The sequence below is a fragment of the Lepeophtheirus salmonis genome, chromosome Z, assembly GCF_016086655.4.
Source record: "Lepeophtheirus salmonis chromosome Z, UVic_Lsal_1.4, whole genome shotgun sequence".
NCBI lineage: Eukaryota > Metazoa > Arthropoda > Copepoda > Siphonostomatoida > Caligidae > Lepeophtheirus > Lepeophtheirus salmonis.
This window is the reverse complement of record NC_092584.1, coordinates 17,594,095-17,619,297: the sequence shown is the minus strand read 5'-3', so window position 1 is coordinate 17,619,297 and position 25,203 is coordinate 17,594,095. Positions and strand designations below refer to the sequence as shown.

At 31.6% G+C, this 25,203-nt stretch overlaps 1 protein-coding gene across 3 annotated transcripts in view; it reads left to right on the top strand.

Moving 5' to 3' along the window:
* Nucleotides 1–7,059: 7,059 nt before the first annotated feature.
* The window catches only part of LOC121130089 (uncharacterized), a 65,294-nt gene continuing 47,150 nt past the window's right edge, over nucleotides 7,060–25,203 (top strand). For all 3 annotated transcript variants that reach the window (XR_011783790.1, XM_040725805.2, XM_040725803.2), the window contains exons 1-2: nucleotides 7,060–7,833; nucleotides 8,897–9,424. Coding sequence is in view for 2 of the 3 variants with exons in the window: in XM_040725805.2 (XP_040581739.1) it covers nucleotides 7,351–7,833; nucleotides 8,897–9,424 (1,011 nt within the window). In the remaining variant the exon portion in view is untranslated. The remainder of the gene's footprint in view (nucleotides 7,834–8,896; nucleotides 9,425–25,203) is intronic.

Genomic DNA, 25,203 nt, shown 5'->3' with positions numbered 1-25,203 from the left:
TGATCTAAAACAACGTCATGACAGCTAAGCAACTATTTTCAAATTGTCAGGGTGACCAAGTAAATTTGTGGCTCTTTGTATTTTTAAATACCCGCATGTCATATTTTATACAACTCTATCTATAAGTATGATTATAACATAATATATATTAAATAGTATTTACTTAGTATTCATTTGGTGTAGCTGTTGCAGAAGTACATAGTAATAGAGCCAAAGACGACTTTGTAAAACTACGTTTTTACTTTCTTATGGTGAAAATTTTATATACGTACTATATCGGTCCTACATACATATATATATCTGCATTATAAGTGTTGGGGCTTGTTCTCAGACTGTTTTTTTCGGGTTCGGTCTAAGTTGTTGTTTAGCTGACTAATCGTATCATGATATCAATTCATATTCATTTCTGCTGTATGTTATTAATCAAAAGTTTAGAATGTTGAAATGTTTATGAAACATTGTTTGACTTTTGACCTTATGCTGTATAATAAGTGCCTACATTATACCTTTGAAATGACATTAACTTGAGGTATGCATCCCAATTTGTTCAAAAGTTATGGTCAATTATGCTTTTAACATATAGTTTGATATCAACCTTTCTCAAATTTAATGGTTTCTTATTGTTATAGTTAAAACAATACTTCTTTCAGAAAAAGAGTAACCATAGAAAATACTAACATGATCAATTTTTTTCCGGCAATATCATAATCATTCCCTACAGCCTATTAAATTATCTACGAGTGTCACCAATATACTGTCTGTTAACTTTTTTAAAAGTTCACGAAATGTCCAGTTTTATGTAGGGGGTAAATCCTTGATCAACAACTTCAACGAAAACTGGAGTTAAAAATAAGGAAAAATCAAAATGTATTTAAATAAAATAATATCAAAAACTTTTTTGACTACAATTACTAATTAATTATGCAACATCTCATTGAATAAAGTTGTTCAGAGGATGACTCATACATATGCATTGTGTAGTTTTAATGGATCAAAATACAAAGATATGATCAACTTATAGTTTATAATTAGAAAACTTGCCGATGGAAAATTAACTCAGAGGAAAATTTATGGCAAGGATTTATATCAAATAAATATATAATTTATTTTATTAATCTTAATAAATTATTATATGTTTAATATATATCAGATAAAGCAATATATATATATATATATTGTTTAAGTAACATTCTTGCAAAGAGAGGCCTTTCCTGTGAATCAAGGACGTCAAGGAAGAAAGGCCTTCCTTGCTTCCACAATTGCAAATATTTGGTACAATCATTAGTTATTACTTTTTACTGCAGAAATTGAAAAAATGCCAAGTAGAGTCATAAATGTTGCTTAAAATGGGAATGCCCATGTCCTTGAATATTTTCAACGAGTCCTCAGAAAAAAAAAAATACTTTAACGCTGCAATTCCCAACCTTTTTGTTGGCGTGACCCCTTGATAACATTTGGGAAGTTGAAGTAATCCCAAAAATAAAATTAGTTGTAAAGATCTTTCATCGCTGTATTTTTCAAGCTAACTAGTGCATGCAATATCTAAAAATTTGACTTCTTAAACATCTGAAAACTTATTATAAGAACTATATCTCTTATTTACAAATTTTTATCAGTTGAATCATAATCATTTTATTAACACAACAATTTGTAATATTTTAAGCACAAAAAAGTAGGAATTTGCGAAAACTAAAATGTGTTATTGAAAAGGCTATGCTTCCTGATCGCCGTCATAAATATGCTCTCAATAACCCTTTAATAAGAAAAGTTTACCAATTTTGTTGATTCTTCAAGATGGATACTAAATATTACAAGGGGAACTTAATTCATTTCCTGGATTACTTACTCCATAATATCAGCAGCCATGCCCCACAGGTTGAGAACCGCAACTTTAACGAATACTTCATATCCAGTGAATAAGTTGAATTAATTGACTGTGCGAAATATGTTCTAAATATGTATTATTCCAATATATGTATACTAGCATTCTTTAAATTATCAGGATTGCCACGTTAATTTTCAGAGTTTTTACAACTATATTCATGAGCGTATCATATCTGTGTATATGGTGTGTACTAGTTGTAATTTTGTACAAGTTGTAACACGCGTAACCAAATTGTACAAGTTACAACCAAAAAATGAGGTGAATAATTTAAATGAAAGATTTGCAGTACAAGGATATGGAGATAATAAAATAATTGAATAACCCATTGATAATGGAAACAATTAATTTATTTTATTGTACATTATAAAGGTCAAATGCCCACAGTTATATTACTCATAAATACATAATAACCCATATAATTTCAATAGATCAAAATTAAGTGATGATATTAATTGATAGTTTCTAATTAGAATGACGAATGTTGTATTTAAATAAATCATTTTAACAAAGAAGAAATTGCAACTTGCACAATTTGCTTATACAAGTTGAAACTTGTACATACATTGCAACTTGTAGACAAAATATATATAAATATATATTCAAATCAAACAGCAGTAAAATGATCTAGAAATCCTCAATAATGAGGGTGTTTGACATACAATATGTATTTAATTTTTTTTATTAAAATCCATGAGTCAAATTTTCCTCATGGTGAGTTTTTTTAGAACCGTTAAAAATAAATAAATAAGATACCATGACTATGATATGAGAGTAGAAATTGTCACTTTAACAAACTACTTATATTACAAGGAACAACTTGATCTAAATCCTAATATATTAACAACAAAATAATATGGTGTATTTTCTAGGACAGTGATTCTCAATCCGGGCTCTACGAGCTTATATCTTCAATAATTTAATTTTCTAAACGTAGCCTAATTAAAATAATGAAATACAAAGTCATCAAAACATATTTTAAAAATATATTCCTATACCAAAATATTCGTTGCAAAATGAATTTCTCCTTCCACACACACACTCAAAAAGAAAGAAATGCATAGGACCTTCGTCCGCAGTTATAAAAAGGTTGGGATCACTGTTCTAAAGTTTCTAATTTCCTGGAAATTGTGCGTTAGATATATCTTGAGAAATTCCGGAATGATATTTTATATAATAAATACTGTTAAATTTAAGTAATGTATTATATTATATTTTAAGATGAAAACATACCTTTTTTACAAATAGTGAAGAAACATCCAGAACTAACACATGTCTCCTGTCCTGAAAAGGAGAAGTTGTAATTAAATATTTACGGGGGATTCGTTCTGTGTATTTTTTGTGGATGTAAAATAAACAGTGGAGAAAATAAGTAATAATTTGATCCCTTGCCGATTTTGTCAGTTTTTCAACATATATTCTATAAGATTGATATCTGGAGACTGACTAGGCATCTCCATGACCTTAATAGGGGCGTCTGAAGGGAGAAGGCCTGGATAAGGCTGTAGCCCCCCCCCTAAAATAAGGTTTTTTTAAAAATCTTACTAGAAAATGTAATATTTGAATTTTTTTATAATTTTAATTTTAAAAACTCTTTTAGAATAAAATTAATTTTTACAGAACAGGTGTGGATTTTTGAAAAAAAAAATTCAAAAAATTTTATATTTGAAATTTAATTTTAGATTTTTTTTTCCATAATATTTTACTTTTTTCTCAACAGCTATGGATTTCTGAATTTTTTTTTCGGAAAATTGTAATTGCTTAGATTTTTTTTTTCGAAAAAATTCCAAAAAATAAGCCCCCCTCAAAAAAAAAAAGTCTAACCCTCTTCTTGTCATCACTTTATCGAAAACACATTTTTCTGAAAAACTTAACTTTTTGGTAATATAAAAAAAAAAATCCAAAATATGTAATTATTTGTGAGTAGCTGTGGATTTTAGAAAAAAAAACAATTTAATTTGAAATATAATTTTCCAAAAAGATTTATTTTTTTAAATTTTTTGTCAAAAATGTAATATTAAAAATTTAATTTAGAATTTTTTTTAAGCAAAAAAATTTAATTTCTGAAATATTTTGTGAATAACAATGAATTTAAAAAAAAAAAAAATCCAAAAACCATGCCACCACAAAATATAGTCCTGCGGATGCCGCTGTACCATTAAGTTAATTGAATGTTACTTTCTTAGTAAGTAGTCAAACTTACAGAAGCGGCAAGGGGTCAAATACGTATTTTCTCTTTTATATACACAATCATTTGTATTCTAGAATAACTAGCTCAATAGTGTATCTCAAACATATTTAACATTAGGGGTCATTCATTTTTACTCTAAAGCTTTTGAAATAAAACATTGTTGCTTATAAACAACAGTTTTTTGTCAAATTTGGGATTTATAAAAACTAAAAAAAAAAAAAAAAAAAAAAAGAAGCATTCTGTCAAAACTGTCAACACCCCCATACACACTAGAGTCATGACCATGGCTAGTAATAATGATAACAGCTTAGGAAAAGGAAATTCACTCCAAAAACGGGGAACTAAAAATGCAACCAATTAGTATCACGAGTCATGACTCATAACGCTACCCTCCTCCTCTGCTCCTGCGGCCGCAGGATTATATATATATATATATTAGGTTTTATATATATTTTTTGCTATTTTCTCTTTTCTATTTAAATCCCAAAATTAAATTTTGAGAAAAAAAATTTTTTACAAAAAAATTTTCAAAAAAAAATTTCATATATTACATTTGTTTCCCAAAAAAATTGAAAATCCAGAGCTAATCACAAGAAATGAAAATTTTTGAAAAAAAAAATGAAGAATTGAATTTTAAATATTAAATTTTTAAGAAAAAAATTTAAAAAATTCAGAGTTATTCACAAAAAATTAAGCTTTTGAAGAAAAAAAAATCCAATATTAAATTTTTTGTATTTAAAATGTCAAATATTAAATTCTATATAAAAAAACAAAAAATCCTTAATTTGGGTAGAGCTACAGCCCCTCCAGCTTACCCCTGCAGACACCCCTGCCTTATAACTTTATCAATGTATAATTTGCCACCCCTCCAACGCGTGTGGTCTTGTTACGGGACTGAGTACTTGTATGCTCCAAAATAACCCATATATTCACAACAAAATACTTTGTATCTTTAGTCTTCAAATATCAATTATCATTAAATTTAGATTAACTCCGTTTGTTTTGAAGGATGGGCACCTCTTGAAATATACTTGGTATCAGCGCAAATAGTCATATAATAATGTTGTTCATGGGATATATATACATGTTTCACATTTAAAGGATTTGTCGAGATGATGTGAATGGATATTGAGGATTTAAATGCAATTCCTGGCAGGGGTGATGATGTATATCATGTATTGGATTTGAATATATCACTGTATCAGTCAGCAAGAGATCGATTCTCAACAGGAGATAAAAATGAATAGTGTGTGGTTGATGTTTTGAAGGGCATTTAAATAGACTCCTTCTTGTATTTTAATAATATTGATAGTGTTGGATTAAATCCTCATCATTTACTAAGGGTATTTATTTTTTAATATAGATGAATATTGGAAAAAGAATCCTTCAAGAAGAGCTGAGTAAATATTCTTGAGTATCAATAAATATTTACTATTCAATAATACTATTCCTTTATGTATGTACTTACTACGTAGGGAAGACCCTGTACAGTTGATTTGTTTCCATTCACACAGAAACGTTTCTTGGGGAAAACGTCAAATATTAACCGTTTTGGGCTTGCATCCACATGAAGTCTGCGTTCTGTTTCACATTGAACAATATTAATTGGATATTAATAGTCAAATATATACCTATATAAAAAAATACGACCTGTGAAATTCATACATGACAGTTTGTATGAAGTTATTTAATTCCAATACCAAGTCTATCACTGTCCTCTTTTTAGGGATAGGTCTGCATTCGATTATTTGAATCTAATATATGAGTGTTGTTTTAGATAAAAATATGACAAATGACCTTTTCAACTTATTTTATGGGATTGTAGTAATTTCCGGGTTCCTCTACTCCATTTATAGCGGGCGCGCTTGAGCCTTTGCTTTCAGATTTCTAGAATTATATGGATTATGTTTAGCAACGAGCGTGTCTACACTCAGCCCCTCATATTAAAAAAGAAAAGTGGAGTACATATAATTATTTTGGGTTCTAAATCCTAAGCATTTTTGGCGAACCAGTTTTGTTGTTGTGGGTGGCAACCTGAACAATCACTACTATTTCATTTTTGAGGGAAATAGATATAATTTTTGAGTAAATAATTAGTGCGTCTGCTCATGGAAAACAGAGACCTAACACCCATGCTTTCTTGGGTAGCTTCTATATTGTTTTAGTCTTTTTCTCAACACCTAATTACTCAGGGGAATGCCGGGTACTACCCGGAGTAAAATTATACAGAAGAATAAGCAATGGGAGAAAAATTGTAGCAATTGTTACAACTGTCCCCCTTGCACTGAGCCAGACAATATCTCAAATGTCTCCTCACTGTGTGACTTATGAATTTTGACAAAATGATAATAACTGATAGAAAAATAATCAATAATTACAATGATATCCGTAACGGGGAAAAACATTTAATTATATATAGCGATATATAGCCGCTCTTGAGAACAGTTATACTCTATGACGTCACTATTAAAAAGCGTGGGTGAAGTCAAACACGAGTCGTAGACTCGTTATGGTATAACCTTGTATTTCTATTAGCCTTGCTAAATTATATTTTGAATTGAGTGTGGATCTCAGTCTACCCTAGGTAATCTGTTGTACCTAGCTACATCGTAAAACGAAGTAAACTTTTGGCTCCTTGAAAAGAATAATACATATATATTGACTTCTTACTAAGTTTTCTCATTTCGAAGTTTTTTATTTTATTTTCTGTATAATATTATATTAGTTAGCTTCTTTTGAGCGAATCAATGGACAAAAAGTAATGGGGAAACAACAACTACAACAAAGGGCGAACAAGTATTTTTGGAAAAAAAAAAAAAAAGAGGAGGGAAAGGAAGAGAGAACAAAAATTAAAGAAGAAAATAACTTTTTTGGGGACCATTTTGCTAACAAAAAAAAAAGGAGAGTGCGGAATATTGAATTATCTATGAGTACGTACAATAATAAATATTTGTTATTTGTATAAAATAACAATTTTGCGCTCCTTGAATGAACGTCTAACTAAAAAAAAAAAAAAAGAAGAAGAAGAGGACTGCTTTAAAGCAAGACTGTGTAAGAAGAGACGAATTTACGTACGTACTCGTTACTACTACATACGTTCCTCTTCTTCTCTCTCTCTCTCTCCCTCTCTTTTTCTTATTCGGGTTGTGCGAAAATGTGTGTGTATTAATCAGTTAGATTGAATCCGTGATGCTGTGCGCATGTCCCGCTCCTTAATCTCATTTCAATTAATTGTTTGTTAACTTATATTTTGACAAAAAAATAAAAGACATTAATAATGTTAGTGAATCCTTCCTCATCCTTTGCGGTGAACAAGACGGGGAGTAGTAATGGTAGTAGTAACGCCCCTCCCAATCCAGGGATGTGCTTGAACTCCCCTACAGGATCATGTGGTAGCGTGAGACTCCGTCGTAGAGAGCATCGTTCCAAGGAGATTGACATATCCAAGAGACAGAATCGTCACTCTGGAGACATCAGCAATTGGTCTCCTCGCATCCTGAGTCCCCGGCTATTTAAAGATGTGTCTGATCGACGTCAATCCGGGGATTGGTCCTACGTCAGCTTTCCTTCTTCTTCCCCTGGGACGCCCAAAGTCTTTCAACGGGAGTTCATCCCTCCGGATGTTGAGGAGGAACAGGGCCCCACGAGTCTACTGGAGTCGAAAGTCATTGCCTCCATTTTGCAAAATGAGGGGAATACAAGCAGTAGGAGTGCAACCGGCTCACCTCATCGCTACTTAGATCGGAGAAGCGCGACTCAGGCAAGTCCTTTAATAACAGAGCTTTTTCATGTCACGTTAGCATTTTTGGGACTATATTCATATGGGGATCAGTGAACTATTGGACTTGAAAATGGAACATAGATATAAAAAGACTTGAAACATTTACACTCTATCAAAAATATATTCCGCTATTGCATAGTTTTATTATATATGTCTAACCCTAATATGGTTTTAAAATGTGTCATTGCCTCGTTATACAATCTTATTTCCATAGTATAGACAATCAATTAACTATTACGATGGAAACAATAATATATTTTTATCTAATTATTCTACTTATATCCCTCCTCATCGATGATAATCATACAAAAAAAGACATTTTCAGGGATTCTTTAATTCTATTCAAATATTGTTCCTAGTCATTTGTATCAAGTGGTATTTAATGCAAAGTTTGTGTTTTCTTTTATTCTTAAAGTCAATTAATGAGGCTTCATTGGGAAGTATGTGACGTTGGTCCATTTTATGCAGTACACATATTATCTATGAACCCTTTGCCTTTAAATTTGTCATTAAATAAGATACCTAGGAGATGTATAGTGTGTTTGCTATAGGAGTTACAACTTTTCGCTGACGTCATTGAAGGAAATACCATTTTGGGGGCTCAAAGTTGATAGTTTTACCGCATAAAATGGAACACATTTGACAAAAAATCTTGATGAAACGTCATCAAATGACTTTAAGAATAAAAGCAAACTGAACATCTGCATTGAATACAACAATTATAACATATAAACAGTAGTATTGTAATTTAATCAAAGTAATATGTATTGAAAATAACTAAGACATTTCTATATTTGTTCTTGTTTTTTATCGATAAGGGTTTGAAAAGTTGGATAATTAATTGTCGAAAAGGATATATGATTATTTCTATTGTAATATTACATATTACTACTCGGCAATAGAGGGTAAAGGTTTAAGTTCTTTTATTATTGTGTGCCATCCAATAGATGTATTTTACTCTTATGAAACTCGGCTGTTTAGAGCCTCAAAATGTCCGTCATCAATGTCGTAATATTGACATATATAAATATATCATTTACAGTTGGTTCAAACCCCTCCACCCCCTCGCTGTCGATCCGCAATGGAAACCCTGGATCGGAAATTAACAACTGGATCCGTGGGAGTGAGACGTAAACTTCTTGGCAGTACTCGTATTGAAGAAGAAGGGCTAGTAGATCTTCATCCCTTGCGTCATGACTCTCCCATACTCGGCTCTACAACTACTCCAAACTATCGACCCGTGCCTTCCAGTAAAAATACTGTCTCAAAAGTGAAGAGACGAAGTCAGAGTAGTCACTATCAACGACATGAAAATACTCATCGTTTCTCTGAAGTAATTGATACACGAAGTATTCAATCGGATTCTAATCCAGATGAGAGGAAAAAGTGTAGCAGTAGTACTGGTGGTGGCTTGGGTCGTCGATCCGCCACTCAAATGGAACTATCAAGGCGGAAGAAAAAAAGTGATTGTCATAGTGAGACTGAGAATCATCATTATCATCGCTCAAGGAAGCAACAAAAAGAAAACCAGGATTTCTTGAGGTGGAAATCACAGGAGCATGTTGATCAGGTAAGAGTTCAATTGTTGTAATCATTTTTTGCTTATACTTCTATACCTTTATGACTTCTACCAAGTATATATTTTGGGAGTCATAGAAACAATCTGCATTATACTCTCGTATTCATACAGAGAGTCTAAATATGTTTAATTGAATGGATGTTAGATTAAGGAAGAGTCTCAAGGAATGATCTGATTTTGACACTACCTGCAGTGAAGAAATATAATTAGTATATATTAAGAATATCTGGGATTTCTTTTAAATCTACATACATTCTCTATGACCACTTTTGACCAAGAGAATTCTTCTTTGAAGATTTTTTCAATAGAATGTAGTGCTTCAAGATTGATTATTTTAAAACAATCTTGTACAATAATCAAAAAAAGAAGACAATCCCAATTTATTTATATAGATATAGACCAATAATTGATAGACATATTTGAGGCAATTATCTGCTTTGACTTCCAAATTTGTGAGAGGAGTTTAAGGTATTTATATTGCCCCCCCCCCAATATGGCCTCTTTCAAATCAAGTAAATCAATTAAGGCTAATTAGGGGGTTACTCCCTAAAATCATGAACCTTTCCTCATGTCTAAAAAATATATATCTAGGAAAGGAAATTGTTGTAGGGAAGACGTGAACTGTTGAAAAATCTCCCCTTTCTTTAAACCTATGCTGGACTGAGTCCTAAAATTAAAATCCAAGATATTTTGGTGCGTTGATTCTCATTCTTGTAAATATATATTTACTCCACCAACATAAAAACAATCCACACTCAATTTAGAGAAAAATCATTCTAGCTTGCTTTTGTGTTGACGTCTACATATGATCAAGTCAGTCTTTAAGAAAGGGGTTTTGCCTCTCTCTCTCTCTCTTCCTTACTTCAACATCCCTTCTTTTATTACAAGGTAGCTCCCCCCTTATAATAATAATAATAATTATTATGTCTTAAGGAAACGATTAGGGGAGAAAAAAAAAAATAGAAACCCCTTTGCGGGTCAAATAGTTTTGCACTGAAGGAACGCGTTCCACAATATCATAATTATCCTATCCTATTATCCATTTGAGGGGGCTAGATAAACAAAACAGAATACATATTGAGATAGAAAAAGATCAACAAACAACAGTTGAACTTAATAATTTCTTTCATCACGCACATGATTAATTTGAAATCTGTTTCCGAATTTCGATTAAAAAAATGGCCGGAAAAGTTGCCATGATACGAGAAAATAGTCCTTTGCAAAATGATATTCTTCTAGTATGTCATGTTAGGTTGTTCTAAAGCTGTAAGGGCCTGTTAGCATGGTTGTTGAATTGCCTAAGAGATAAACGTTCATGGAAATCAAAAAAATCCATTTAAAATAATGGGTTTATTTTTACTGATGCACCTAATATGAAGTAGTCCAGTAGCAGCCAATCCTCCTTTTGTAGTTGACAAATAATGTTGAAATGTGAAAAAGTTAATTAGACCTTGTTACAGATGGATCCGTCGTTTATTTTGACACTTTTTGATTGCTTTTATTATTTTGTAAAAATAAACTCTTGACTCATCGTGTCTCGCTTTTTGTAAGTACTCTACAACGAGTACGTACTTAGTCATTTAAGAGCTCCATTTATGGTCTATCATGTATTTTTTATATTATCATTCTAACGTTATTGATACGTACTATTCATGTATATTTTTATTTTAAATATTGAATGTTCATGCGACATATACTCCAGTCTACAAACTAGTGTTGAGACTCGGTTCAGACCGATTTTTTTGCCTCTCAATCCATGAACCCATTTTCTCCTCATTCTTGATTTATAAGTTGTACAAATATGTATGATTGCTTCATAAAACACAATAACTCCATAAGAAGTTCTTGTTAGGTCGATGTTCACCTTTTCGAAACAGGATTGACTTCATAAACAGTTAATCTCTAGAATCAGTCTACACCAAAATTTAAACGACACCCTTTTGGACCCATATTTGGGTCCAGATCTAGATGTCAGATCATAAACTGGAATTTAATCCTTATTAAATCATGGACCGATTCTTTCCGGTGTTACTTTGTAGACCTTTTTTCGGGTCTAAATCTTTGGCTAATATTCTCCCCTGTGGGCCTGATTTATGAATTATACAAGTTTGATTGATTTATGCAACACATTTCGATGCACAACTGACGTCATCTACAAATTGTCTATAGACCGAAATACTCTTTGGAGCCGATCTTGAGCGTATTTTTATTTGAGACCTTACCTTTGTAGAGTACTGAATTACTTACATCTCAAACCGGTCTAGGATTTTCAGGCCAAATCCAACACTAATACATACATATCTTCTTCACACAAATTCTTGTATATTCATGCTACATTAATTATTACCCCCTCAAACATTTTAATCTCTTATTATTATTTTTATTATCTTTTTTGACGTTGTTGTTGTCATTCTTTCAAAAGAAATTACCATTGTCCACTTTATGTACTCTACGTATTCACAAAGTCACTCAATTCAATTTAAATATAAGTGATAGTTAAATGGGTGTGATTCTCTTGGAGAACATAGAAGTCCACTTAATAATGATATCATAAAACAAACTACTCTGCGAGGAAACGGATTCTTATTACATATACGAATTACTATGTACTACACAATTGATTTCCTTGTATATTCAAATAAATAAATTTATATTATATGTATATAGTAGATGTTGTAGAAAACATCTTGTACTTTTGATATATTTTTGAAAAAATCCAGTACGATTCATCCAGAAAAAAAGAAATTGGGTCTCTCATAACATATGAGACCGGGAAAAATCGGTCCTGGACCAAGTCTCAACACTAGTACAAGTAGTAATCATCACATGAAAAAAGGTGACCCTTATTTGTATCGCCATTCTTTGATAAGATTGGATTGTATACTCTACTAACCCCCTCTCCCTTCTGGTGATTTTTAACTCACTAATAAACCACATGATTATAGATAAATAAGTACTCTTCTCCCCTTAATTGTTTTTTAGGCCATATAATATGAGTAAATATCATTAAAAGAAAACAAGGGGATACATCTCATAAATTTACGCATATTACCTGCACAATATTGCTCAGCCCTCAATTTATGAATGTTAATTATGGTATATACTATAGCAGTGATGCGAGTCGCTAGGGGTTTGGGCATGTCAAAATAAAAGAGACCAAAAATAAATTAATGATATTTGGGCGGAGAACAGCTTGGCGTTCATTAGAGCAGCTATCAGCAGCTGTGATGAGTGGGAGAAAGAAATATGCACGAATTACTCTGAGCATATGTTGATCTTTTGCATAAAAAAAAGTTTGATTTTGTTGGATAGTGTAATTACCGTATCTTTGCTGACTGGTCATCCTTGAGCTGTGATCCGTTTTGATAGTTTATGGAGGGATTGATGAGATTTTCCCATACTCTTGCCATTTTGCTCAGCTTTTCAGACTGTCCTGGTGAAGGTTTGTCCTTCAGACATTATTTGTGACAGTTTTATCATCGATAAAATGGATGGTCTGATATGTAACTCCAACTGTTTTGTTGCTGGAGTCTTCCTCTAATTCCTGCTTAAAGAAGGTTCATGACTAATATCCCTATACTTTATGAGCTTAATTTAAGAAAAAAACTAAACAAATCTTATTAGAAACAAATTTAATATCTAATGCATCATATTATTAATTTGATTCATTTTACTTGTCTGCAATAACGTACTGATTTCCATTTTAAGTTCAGTCAATAACGTACTACTCCATAGACCATAACTGAGCTAGCCTATCATTTCGAAAATGTAAGACACTCTTCAGGGGCGTTCACAGGGGTTGGTCTGTAGCCCTTCCCAAATTAAAGAATTTTTGCTTTCTACTGGAAAATTTAACTTTATAATTTTTTTCCCCAAAAAATTGTAATATTTAATTCTTAAAATTAGAAATTTTTTCTGGATTTTTTTTTTTTTTTCCCAAAAAATGTTTCCCTGCAATTTAAAAAAAAAAATTAATATTTGCAATTTAATTTTTGAATTTTTTGTGTAAAAAAATTAAACTTTTTATGAAAAAAAAATTCCAAAAATTGTAATACTTGAAATTTTAAGAAAATAGTTTTAGATTTTAGAAATTTTATCAAAAAAATTTTGAAAATAAATAAATCAATATTTGCAATTTAATTTTTTGATTTTTTGTGTAAAAATATTAAAGCTTATGTGAAATACTATGAATTTTTAGTAAAAATGTGTAATTCTTAAATTTTTGTCAATAGCTTTGGATTTTGAAAAAATTTTTTCCAAAAAATTTAATTTTTCAATTTTTGGTTTAATAAAATTTAACTTTTTGGGAGAAGCTGTGTATTTTTTAGGAGAAAAAAATCAAAAACTCTAATACTTGAAATTTTTGTAAATAACTTTTATGTCTGCAATTTAGTTTTAAAAAAATAATTATATTTGCAGTTAAATTTTTTTATTATTTTTTTCCAATTTATTGTGATTTTTTTTTTTTTAAATTCTTTAATCCCTCCTCAAAAAATCAAAATCCTGCGAAAGCCCCTCCCTTTTAATTATATTTAAAAACTATCCACCTAACGCATCAATTTAAAATGTCTCAAGATTATAATTTGATTACTGACAAAGTTATGATACGTACAAATACCAAGTTGTACAATACATATGTCATGAACAAGTAGCAACCTATATCTCCATATGTACAACAATTGTTCTACAACAGTTACGTATTATTTCAATTCTTAATAATATTTATTTACTCATCTTTTTGAACTCTTAGACTATTGTTTATACATATTTGGATTTTATCCAAAAAATATATATTTTTCGGAATTGTATGTAGTGAAAAAGGAAGATGATCAGGTGAATGAAGAATGTTTACAAGTATCTTTTTCTATCTTCTCAAGGAGTTTATGATGATAAAGAGGAAGTAGTACACTCCTTATTGAAATTATAGGGATTTGATATCATGTTAATTAGATTTTATGACGGATCATAAAGCTTCTCCTCTTGTGTTTTCTTTATCATGAATAGATAACGTGTGTTTACATATACTTTATATTATAGAAGTCTATAAAATATCTCCTAGAAAGGGGTAGCAACTTTTTGAAGTTGCTACCTGAATAGGATTTTTATTGTCTTAATACTACTGTTATAATCATTATTATTTAATTCTTGAGAACGGGACACATTTTAAGTATAAAGTAATAATAAGCGAGTGTGCTAATCAAATACGGATATTTACAATGAACGTTTGCTCGGGAGTGGTAAATATAAGTCCTTCTTGTAGGCGGAGTATACCTAATTGAGGATGGATATAGTTTTAATTCCAAACTATATTTCTTTGTTATATACGTAGCGGGATTTTTGGGCATTTCCTTCCACTCACGGCTGCATGCACGTCTCACCACGTTATGATGCGTTCCATGAACGTTGGTTTGGAATTCGCACGATCAAGCATGTTGGAAGAGACTTGCTCACACTACACGCAGTGTGATAACTCCCTTATGACGATTTTTTGTTCAATAATTTCGTTCATTCTAAAAATAGGTAAGTGAGGTAGACTGACTTATCCAGATGTTGCGTGCAACTGGTTTACTTATCGCTCTCAAACTTGGAGTCACAATGAAAGACAGTCTTCCTGAAAAAAAATGTTTTTAAATCCCTTCAGGGTGGGCAATTTAAATTAACAATTCTGTATACTTTTCTGACAGAATCTAATGAATTGATATAAGCTGAGCAGTTAGACCTGAATAACGGATAGGGACACTGACGAATACTTGGGGAGTTATATTCTATATTTTTAAAGTCAAATTTGTCTCATAGCCTTCGCCTTATTACTCCGGGCAATGCCGGATACTACCGCTAGTATTTTATACGGCACTCATTATAAACAATGTGGCTTTATATCAGTAATAAATAATTAAAAAAATATAATATTTTGTCGTTGCTATCTGAAAAAGTTTTTAATTCATTTTCCAAAGCTGTTATCATCATTCTTTAACAGAGAACAAGAAGTACATAAAAACTAAAGAGTAATCATTAATTCGTGAAAGATTACCGCAACCAATCTGAGTATTTGTTGCGGCATTTTAATTGAAAATTTTTGTCTTTGTTTCTAAAGCTGTTATCATAGTTCCTTACATCTTGAAAAGTGAACATCTAGGTATACAGTAAGCATTAGTGGCCGTAAGTCAAAGAGTAATATTGATGATTTCTTTGGTAGTTGTAATGAGTGTTAGTTTTCCTTTGACTCATGATAGAATTGAGGGTCGACGTCGGAGTAATATATTTCCTTCATTATATTAGGGGCTGACGGCTAATATATTGAAATGTCATGACAGCTAAGCTCCTCTCCTCCTTAACATTCTTCCAATTGTCAGGGTTACCACTTTGTTTTGTGGGATTTTTTAAAGGAGCCTTTTATCACTGTGTTGTATAGTTCTTTCAACTAATTTGCAGTCAACCATGTTTTTTATCTGGCCCGTTAATTTGTATTTGGTATTATAAAGAAGGAATTTTCTTTTCCTTAGCAGTTGTCATTATTATTTAATTCCTGAGAATTCAAATTTTCAGGGGGGTAACCATGTTGATTTTCCGTTTCTTTTTTTTAACATGACATTCCACATTGAATTTTCACCTTTGTTTGCAATATATTTATTTTTTGTTTTTGTGGGTGTCTCTTCATTACTCATCCATCAGATACAATCTACCTAATTAATGAAAATATATTGGGACATATATAATCATATATGTACCTAATAAATATGTCAATGATACATATATTTCTTTAATTGAAAGAATTGTTTCTCAGTAACAGAAATGTCTTGTTAAAATTATCGACTCTAGTAGAAATGTTTAAAAAAGTAACTGAGCCCGCAGGTTTCACTTGTCAAATGTATGTATATTGAGTTGTTTTTGTAGTGTGTGAACATTCGATACTGTTCTTCTGGCATGGAATTGCCTTAGTTTTTGTACATCTTTATGGTTCCTCAACACAAAAGCAAGCTAGAATGATTTTTCTCAAAATTATCTGTCAATCAGATTTGAACCCTTTTATCGAATTATCCTCAATTTCTATGAACAAATTATTTTATCAACCCGTTGGGTGTGTCGTCAATTGACCTCTTAAGTTAGCCAAAATTGATCGCCACATTAAAAAAATGATAACATCGGGCACATCGGGGACAATATAAGCCTGTTAAATCAAAGAAATGTTCTAAAATATAGCTAAAATTGTTGGGTGTAATAACTTGTACCATCAATTTGAATAGAACCTTACTCAAATATGGGACTGTATGTAAAAATAAAATTAATTTGTATTTTCTCCTTTCTCGATTTTTGTTCAAAATTGTTTTATGTTGACACAACACATTTACTGCTGATGCTCACTGTCACTACTTCATTTAGGGATGCCATTAATGTTCGGAACGTTGATTGGTTGAATTACAATTAGGCAAGTAGCAACAATTATTGAATACTAATTTCATAGATGGGAAGAATTGCTTCTCTTTGGAGGAAAGATTGCGTGATACAATATTGATTTATCAACACACAAAAAACCCGATCTGTGTCATTTAAAATTTTGTACATCAGTTAAATGTGTTATTTTATCAATTATAAATGTACAATTCAGAAATCAGGGGAATATTGGATAAAATTGATCTTAGATTGAGACAGAAAAACAAGTTCCAGGATTGGAAAACGATTATATTTTAGTCCACGGTCTGAGATCGGGGTCTGAATCGACATATCGCTCTAGAAAAAATCATTTAGGACCTACCTGGGGAAAAAAATCGTCCTTGGACTGAGTCTCAACACTTGGTGGATACCCATGAATGAAAAAGTATACCTTAATTAGATGTAATTGAAGGGTCTCAATTCAGTACTTACATATGTATACAATTACTATCTCTCTTCCTCCGCCCTTTAATCACTAATTAAACAATTAAGATGGATTAATAAAGTATATATACATACATATATACATAGGTATTTGTAAAGTTGAAATCTTCTGATGAATTAACGCTTACGTTATGCCATTAAATAATTATACACTTTGAAGGAACATTACATTGTGTAGGAATGCCCAGATTTCCCTCTGCTCCTTCGATCAATCCCAGTCCGGGTAGAAAACAATATGACAGGCCTCTCCGAAAGTACGTCTTTCATTTTTTCACTGAGAAAAATACAAATGTGTTACGTAAACTGAGCAACAAGCTAAATATTTTTTTTATTTTTTTTGCGATTAAATAACATTAGTATTCTTCCACAAAGTATCATTCATTTCAACCAAGAAATTGTTTGTGTGAACCCTTTGGTTGTGTCGCAAATTGGACTTAAAGTAGCCAAAATTGATTGTCATATTCAATAAAAGAGTAATTGATAAATTTTATGTGAAAGGGGCCATATCGAAGCCAATATAAGTCTGATAAATCAAAAAGAAGGTTCAAACCTATCATTAACATTCTTGAGTATCTTACTTCCTCCCACAAATTAAAAAAATAAGCCTATAATTGACACAAATACGGCTGTGAAATCTTGACCTGGGTGGGCCCAGTAAATCCAGTATTGTCATTGTTCTGGATCTGGGGTTGCACATTTAATTGACATTCCCAGGATGGATCAATGGAGTAGCCCAAGGAAGAAATTACACCTTCCAACAAGACAATGCACTGCCCCACAAGGCAAAAAAAGTGCAGGATGTCTTGTCCACAAAATGTCCTCACTTTTGGGGCATTGATTTTTGGCCTGCAAACAGTCTGTACCTAAACTCATGCGATTTTTTATCTCTGGGGAGGGTAGTGGATGAGGCCTGAGCCAAGTATCATTCGTCTGTGAAGTCCATTATCCGTACAATGGCAAAGATTCTGGAAGGGTGTGGCCGAGTTTATCAAGAAAGCGGATTTCATTATGAATCATTGAATTTCATTAAACGTAGCCCTCCAATAATGATAAAAATGATGGTTTTAACCCCAGGTAGTACGCTCGTTATAAGTCTTAAAGATTTTCTCAATTTATCAGGACCACCCTATATATGAAGTAAAAAATTAATTGATATTTTCTCCTTTTCTTAATTTGTGTTCAAGATTGTTTTTATATTCAAGTTCCCTTGATTTTTGCTTACTTGTAAGCCTTTTTTTTATTGTTTAAAATAAGATACAGAAATGTTTAAAACGTTTTAAAAAGCAAACTGCCTATATCTTTCAAGGTTTTACTTTTTTCCTCCATGATGTTGAGAAATGAGCATGAATCTTAAATATATTTACACTAAGAAACATCAATCATTCTGTAGACCACAAAAACTAAATTATTTAATTTCAAATGTCTATTTTCGTGTTCTTTATTTTATATATATATATATATATATACCACAGCAACAAAAATTTCGTTGTATGGTGTTAATTAAGGATGAGTATCACCTATTATTATTTTTTCTAACCAAGTAGAAAAGAGTAATTGAACTTTCCGGACTCTGGTAGAACTAAATCTATCAAACAAAGGTTTAACTTTGTCTTACCTATATATTTTCCCCCAATCAATATGCCCCTTTCTATGATATCCCATATGAAGGCACTTCATCATTTTCCCTCATGACGTATGCAACTTTTTCTTCCCTTTGAAGAATTTAACTAGAACAGTACCTTAAAAGAGGTTTCGAGGTTAGTTATGAAGTAATATTCAAAGTATACTCGATGCCCTAGCGGATAAAAAAAGTATTGCTACGAGCACTACTTTGGACAAATATGTATCATGTGGTCTTTGTTTCGAAACTTGTTATTTATATGTGAGTCATATGTAGCTATTAGAAAAAAACCAAGGGGCAAAGACGGAATACCTGTTAAGTAAACTTTACTTAACAGATATTTACCCATTTCTATTCGGGTATTTGTCACCTTTGACGAGTAATGAGGATATTTTCGTCATATATTATTAATGAGCACATTATCACACAGCTCATTGTTGTTTTTGCTGAGAAAATATGGTTACTTTTACCTCTGCATATGAAGTTGATGAATGGTTTTGTAGTCCTCCTCTCCATTTGTTAGTTTGTCTGTAATTAAGGAAAAAGTTACAGACTGTTAAATCTTTGTAGAAAGATTATATATTAACAGTAAGATGCAAAATAATTATGAGATGCCAAGGTCACAGAAAACGATAAACCCCCATAATCGACCATAACTAACAAAATTGATAAGGGATCAAATATTTATTTTCTCCATTATGTGAAGGAATGGGTCAAACCTCTTCCCCCCTCATTCTATTCCATTCAATCAATTCAATGTGGCGGAAGAACAAATATATTGACTAAACATAATTTTTTGGTTGATGTTTTTTATATGAATTTTCTTTTAATAATATCACATGAAGCGAACATATGGTGTACACTTTACTTTCTTTCTTTCTTTCACTACGTGCCTTCAAACTACAATTTTTCCCTCTTTGTTTTAACCATCTTAGACATATTTTTTTTCAAGAAAAATGAATTATAAAGGAAAAAGTAAGGGGGGGTCACCCATAATTAAGGAGGTTATTAAAAAGGAAAATAAATTAAAATGGGTGGACAATTAAACTATAACATGTATATTGAGCGTTTTCATTGACTCACAAATTCCATCATAGTTGAAGGAGACGTCATCTTGTAGGATAATATGTAGTTTATATTTGTACTGCGTGCAATGGACAATGGACAAATGTCCAGTAAATCTTCATGAAGCTTTATTAATTGATATAAGGAGTCCAATGAATTGCTAGAAATTGGAAAAACTTTTCTTTTTAATAAGATACGATATTCATTAGTGTTTCATTTATTTAAAAGGACATTTTTGGGGGAAGGAGGCTCTAGCATTAAATTTTGGCAAGCCCAATATTTTTATGACGTAATGACGTTGGAAGCATCCTTTAAAATACACATTTAGTTTAGTAGTGTCGAACATGTATTAAGCGGTCATGGAAGGGAAACTGACAAGCATACTATTTCTCTAACAAATGTAAATTTGAAAAGTGTATATGCCTGCTTAATGCGGTGACACGCTTAAAACAGGTGGCCCTAATACCAATTTTGATTGTGTTTAGTTTAAAAACGTGCTATATTAGTCATTATTTAGAACGGGAGACTCCAGTTCCATCCAGTTCAGTCTCGGTGCGCTCCAATTAAATCCTGCATATCAGTTCTAAGAACTTAAAAAGTTATCTCTTATTTTAAATCAGTTATATTACTAACAGTTCGAATGACTGATGGAAGATGTCCTATGATTAGACTGGACTGACACAAGACTAGTTTTAAATTTGTCAATCCCACTATTGTACCGTGGACAACATTAGATGGTTACATAATATAGACACCATGTTGAATAAATTGCATGATTTATCAAACAAAATACATATTTGGTTTTATAAATTTAAATGTGGAAATGTACTATGAATTTTGGAGAAAGTTTTTCTTTATGATTGAATTTTAATGCCTGGATAATTATTTCTAGTTGTTTTTCCTACTTAGTATATGTACATTTCAAGTCGACTGATTTTTTGGACATTGAATCCCTGGTGGTGCGGTGAAGGAATAATTGTTATTCTTGTTTGATAGTAATAATAATACTAACAGAGTTGGTTTTTCTTTTTTAAATGTATGGAGGTGCGTGTGATTTGTTTATATAATGAAACACCATGGTCATTAATTACTTCCTGCTCGAAGTAAAAAGTATCTGCTCCTCTACTGTGTTTTTTTTTTTTTTTTCAAATACAACTTATAAATATATCATTATTGAAGTGAAATTTACTTTTACCAACACCGTTAATTAAGTTTAACGACTCTCTTTATTATTTATTTATTATAAATAAAATAGTATATATATTATTTACCTATCTGTTTCAAGAATGGTGTCAATGTACATTTATTATACAGATCTGTGAAAGAATGAAAATATATACATGTGTTACAGGGTGCCTTGACACATGTTTATAAAATGTAATCATTTGAAAAAGAGTGTAAAATAAGTAAATAAAAGTGCTTGAAACATTCTAAAACATTTTGTACTTCTTGCTACATTCTTATTTTGTAGATCAAAAATAAACTCTACGCCAGACAGACAAACTTTGCTTTATTAATGAAGATACTAAACATTTTAAATAATATATATATGTAATTTAATGAGAAAATATTGTCGTCAAATCTCTTATATAAGTATCTGCTAATGTACGGTGCTTTAAAAAAAACAACGCGTAAAATCTACATGCACATAAAAATCCCCTCATTTCTTGAAACCCCCCATCCCCAGAAGGACAATTAATACTTCATTTAAAAGGAGCTTAAATTGAACTTTCAAATAATGTCACGTTAGGTAAAAACAGATTTCTGGTTGGCCCTTGATTATTGACGGATTCAAAATTGAATTGCACCATATTCGATTATAACTTTAGCCGATAGATAAAGCTGTCTGATGCTATTAGTTGTATGATTTTTGGCCACTGGGCTATGATACTAAAAGTGATTTTTCCCTTTTAGATGTATTCATTGGACATCTGTTTCCAGGACCCATTGATGACTTGTTTATAAAAAAAAACTTTGCCCCTCAAGATGCTACACAAATTGTAGTCCGGAGGATTGAAATCAGGTTAGTTTGATACCAGAAGGACTTGTTCTAAAAAGAGGCAAAGTCTTTGTTTTGCCCCATTTCGAGTCATAATTTTCCTTAGGATAATTGGCCTTCAACCATTGCAAAACATGGCGTTACCCCTCACTAACAAAGAAATATACATTGTATTTTGTTGTCAACTGTCGATGTTTCTGCTTCTTTTCCTCCTAATCAGTGATCTGAGCGTTGATTAGTTGAATTAGAATTTGCTCCTTTTAAACTGTGAAAAATATTCAGCAAGATTTAGGAAGATTTTGTTGAATATCAGCTGATTTTGTGACTTCTTTTTTTTCTTTTTTGGAAAAATGATTGCATGATACAATAAAAGTAACACCGTGTTGTGTACCTATACAAAATTAACTCATAGAAACATTCTGAAACGAAAAAGAAGGATTTTGTAATTTTAGAAGAAAGGTTGCGGGATATAATAAGTGGCTTAGTGTGAAGATAGGCCAGTGCAAAACCTTGATATAGGCCTTGACATAGACTTTTTATTTTGCTTGAAGAAATATTATCTTACCCTACAATGACATGACTTAAGCAGCTGTATACTTTTTTAATCTAAAGGCCCTCTTTAACTTCATTGGACGATTTTGCAATTAATCTGTCATTCTGGGGACTTGTGTCCTGGTCTACAGTGGAGATCTTATTTCCAGCGTCCACAAGATCAGACATATCCTTTGTATTTTTGCATGTTGGCACTCGTTTCTGTCTGATTTTTTTTTTAAAAACCCCTACATTTAGTGGAGTAAAAGCTAACGTATCAACTGATGGTATTTTTATTTCTCCTCTCAAATAACACTAGGATCTAATTTAATTGTGTGTAAAAATTACCTCATGCACTCTGTAGAATAATAATGTTTTACATATGTATATAATAATATATCCAGGCTAGAATCATCAATAGGAGTCATCTGTATTACGTGATGTTCATCACTTCTCCACTAAAAAAATAAAATAAAATAAAAGACACTCATTAAATCCTATTTATGTATATCTATATATATAGGTATACATGGATAATGATGTAGATCACGGAAGGGTTATTAACCTCATCTCTCCTTCTCTCTCTTGGCCTGTCCTATCACATCTGTAAATGCATCATCCCCTATCTGTTGTTTCTCTTCCTTCTAAGAAGAATGGACCAGCCAATTTTGCCCAAACATGCTCTGAAGTCGGGTTATTATAAATTGTAATTATATTTATAATACATAGAGGGTGGAAACTCCAAGAATTCAAATTCTGAGGTTGTTAGTGACTGATTTTTAAAATTCCGGTGCTACCCAGGTTTCCACTCAGGATTTATTTAAATCCCTTGAATCTCCCCCTACGAATCCCACAAAAATAATAATACCTTGAGTCCGTTTCCATATTCTTCTTTCAATAATATCCTCGCATAAGTATGGGGTTGAAGCCCATCTTTGATGAATGTTCCTTCGCTCAAGTTCCGTTATTACTGCTATAGGAGTCTGTACGAACATGTTCCAACGTTCTTTCGTATATATTGTTTAGTCTAAAAGCAAAACAAAATTTGAATATATAATTAACAAAATTAATCAATTATTCTTGCATGTATAAAATTGGCATTTTGATACAAATAATCCCTAAGGTAATGTAAATATGCAAAAACCTTGGGATAAATCCAAAGGAGTAGCATCTTAGGGTGCCACATAGTAGTTAATTGAGCTAAAAATGGCATAAAAGTGGTGAGACATAAGAATCAAGTTCACTGCTAATTTGAGTGGCCATAAAGACTGTTTTTAATGCAAAAAGGGAATTTTGAGAGGAGGGTTGACAATGTCAGGAAGACCATTATCATTATTCTTATAACCTCAAGAACATCATTTGGAGAAGTTATAGTGGCCACACATTAGCCCAGATGCTAATCATCTTTATTATTCATTTAGGGCGCATTTTAAAGGCTTTTAGATAACGTCATGGTAATGTAGAGTCAATAAAGACAGCTGTTGATTAGGGATTGAATTAAATAGGTAGATCCTTATTCTTTTCGACTAATGATGACTGTCATAGTAACAGCTGATGGTGTCATGTAAGTTAGAGAAATTGCCGGCCGTAATGTAGATATTATTTTTTTTTCATTTATGCAATCTTATTTTTGTAACATATGACAAGAAATATGGATGGTATCAAGAATCAAATACAAACTGACTCCTGGCCCATATATTATTATAATTACGGTCCATCTTGGTATTTGACTCTCTACATACTTGTCTATGTACTAGTCTTGAGACTTCTATTGCGACCAGTTTGCAAATCCAAAAAATATCACTTTAGATGTTGATAGGTTTAAAATATGCTGTATTCATCTTCTGTTCGACATGGGATATTTGTAGATAAATATTACCATTTTATTCTCTTCTCATTCTGCAAATATGATTCATAATTATTTAAGCCGTCATGTCGACTATTTCCTTGAGAGATCCTTTATGAGCAACTTTAAAAGTTGATACTTTGGTTTAGAGATCGACACATTGGGGTTCAGTAGTTTCTTCTACACATATTTGAGATGCCGTTTTGAAGGAGCATTGGTCCAGGTGATATTTGAGGAAGGACTGTGCAGCCACACATGCTCATTGCCAATTTGAAGATGTATAAATATATGGGCCGTCAACACTAAAACAACCTAGAATGTTTTTTTCTGAAAATTGATTACTGATTCCTTATTATGTATTCTTTTGACGAATTATCCTCAATTTATATGAGCAACGATTATCTTGCTTCACCCGTTTGGAGTGTGCCGCGAATTAGACGTAGAGTAGCCAAAAATGATTGTCAGCATCAAAGGAGGATAAATTAATGTATTTAACTTGAAAGGTGCGATATCAGGGACAATTTAGTTATCATAAATCAAATAAAGGTTCTAGACTATATCTTATATTCTTGGATATCTTAACTCATCCCACAAATTTGTCCATGAATAATGGGGATGTATTTCATTTCTTGATTTTTGTTCAAGATTGTTTATTTTGTTGATGCACAACATATTTACACCGAATTTTGAAGAATTTCTTGTTTAAATTAAACACATATCACTTTCCTGTGATTATTTTCATATAAACCAATAAAAATCATATCCTTAGTTGTAGCAACAAAGGTCAATAAAAGTTTCGTATTTTTTATTTGTTTGGGTTCTAATGCCAAAAA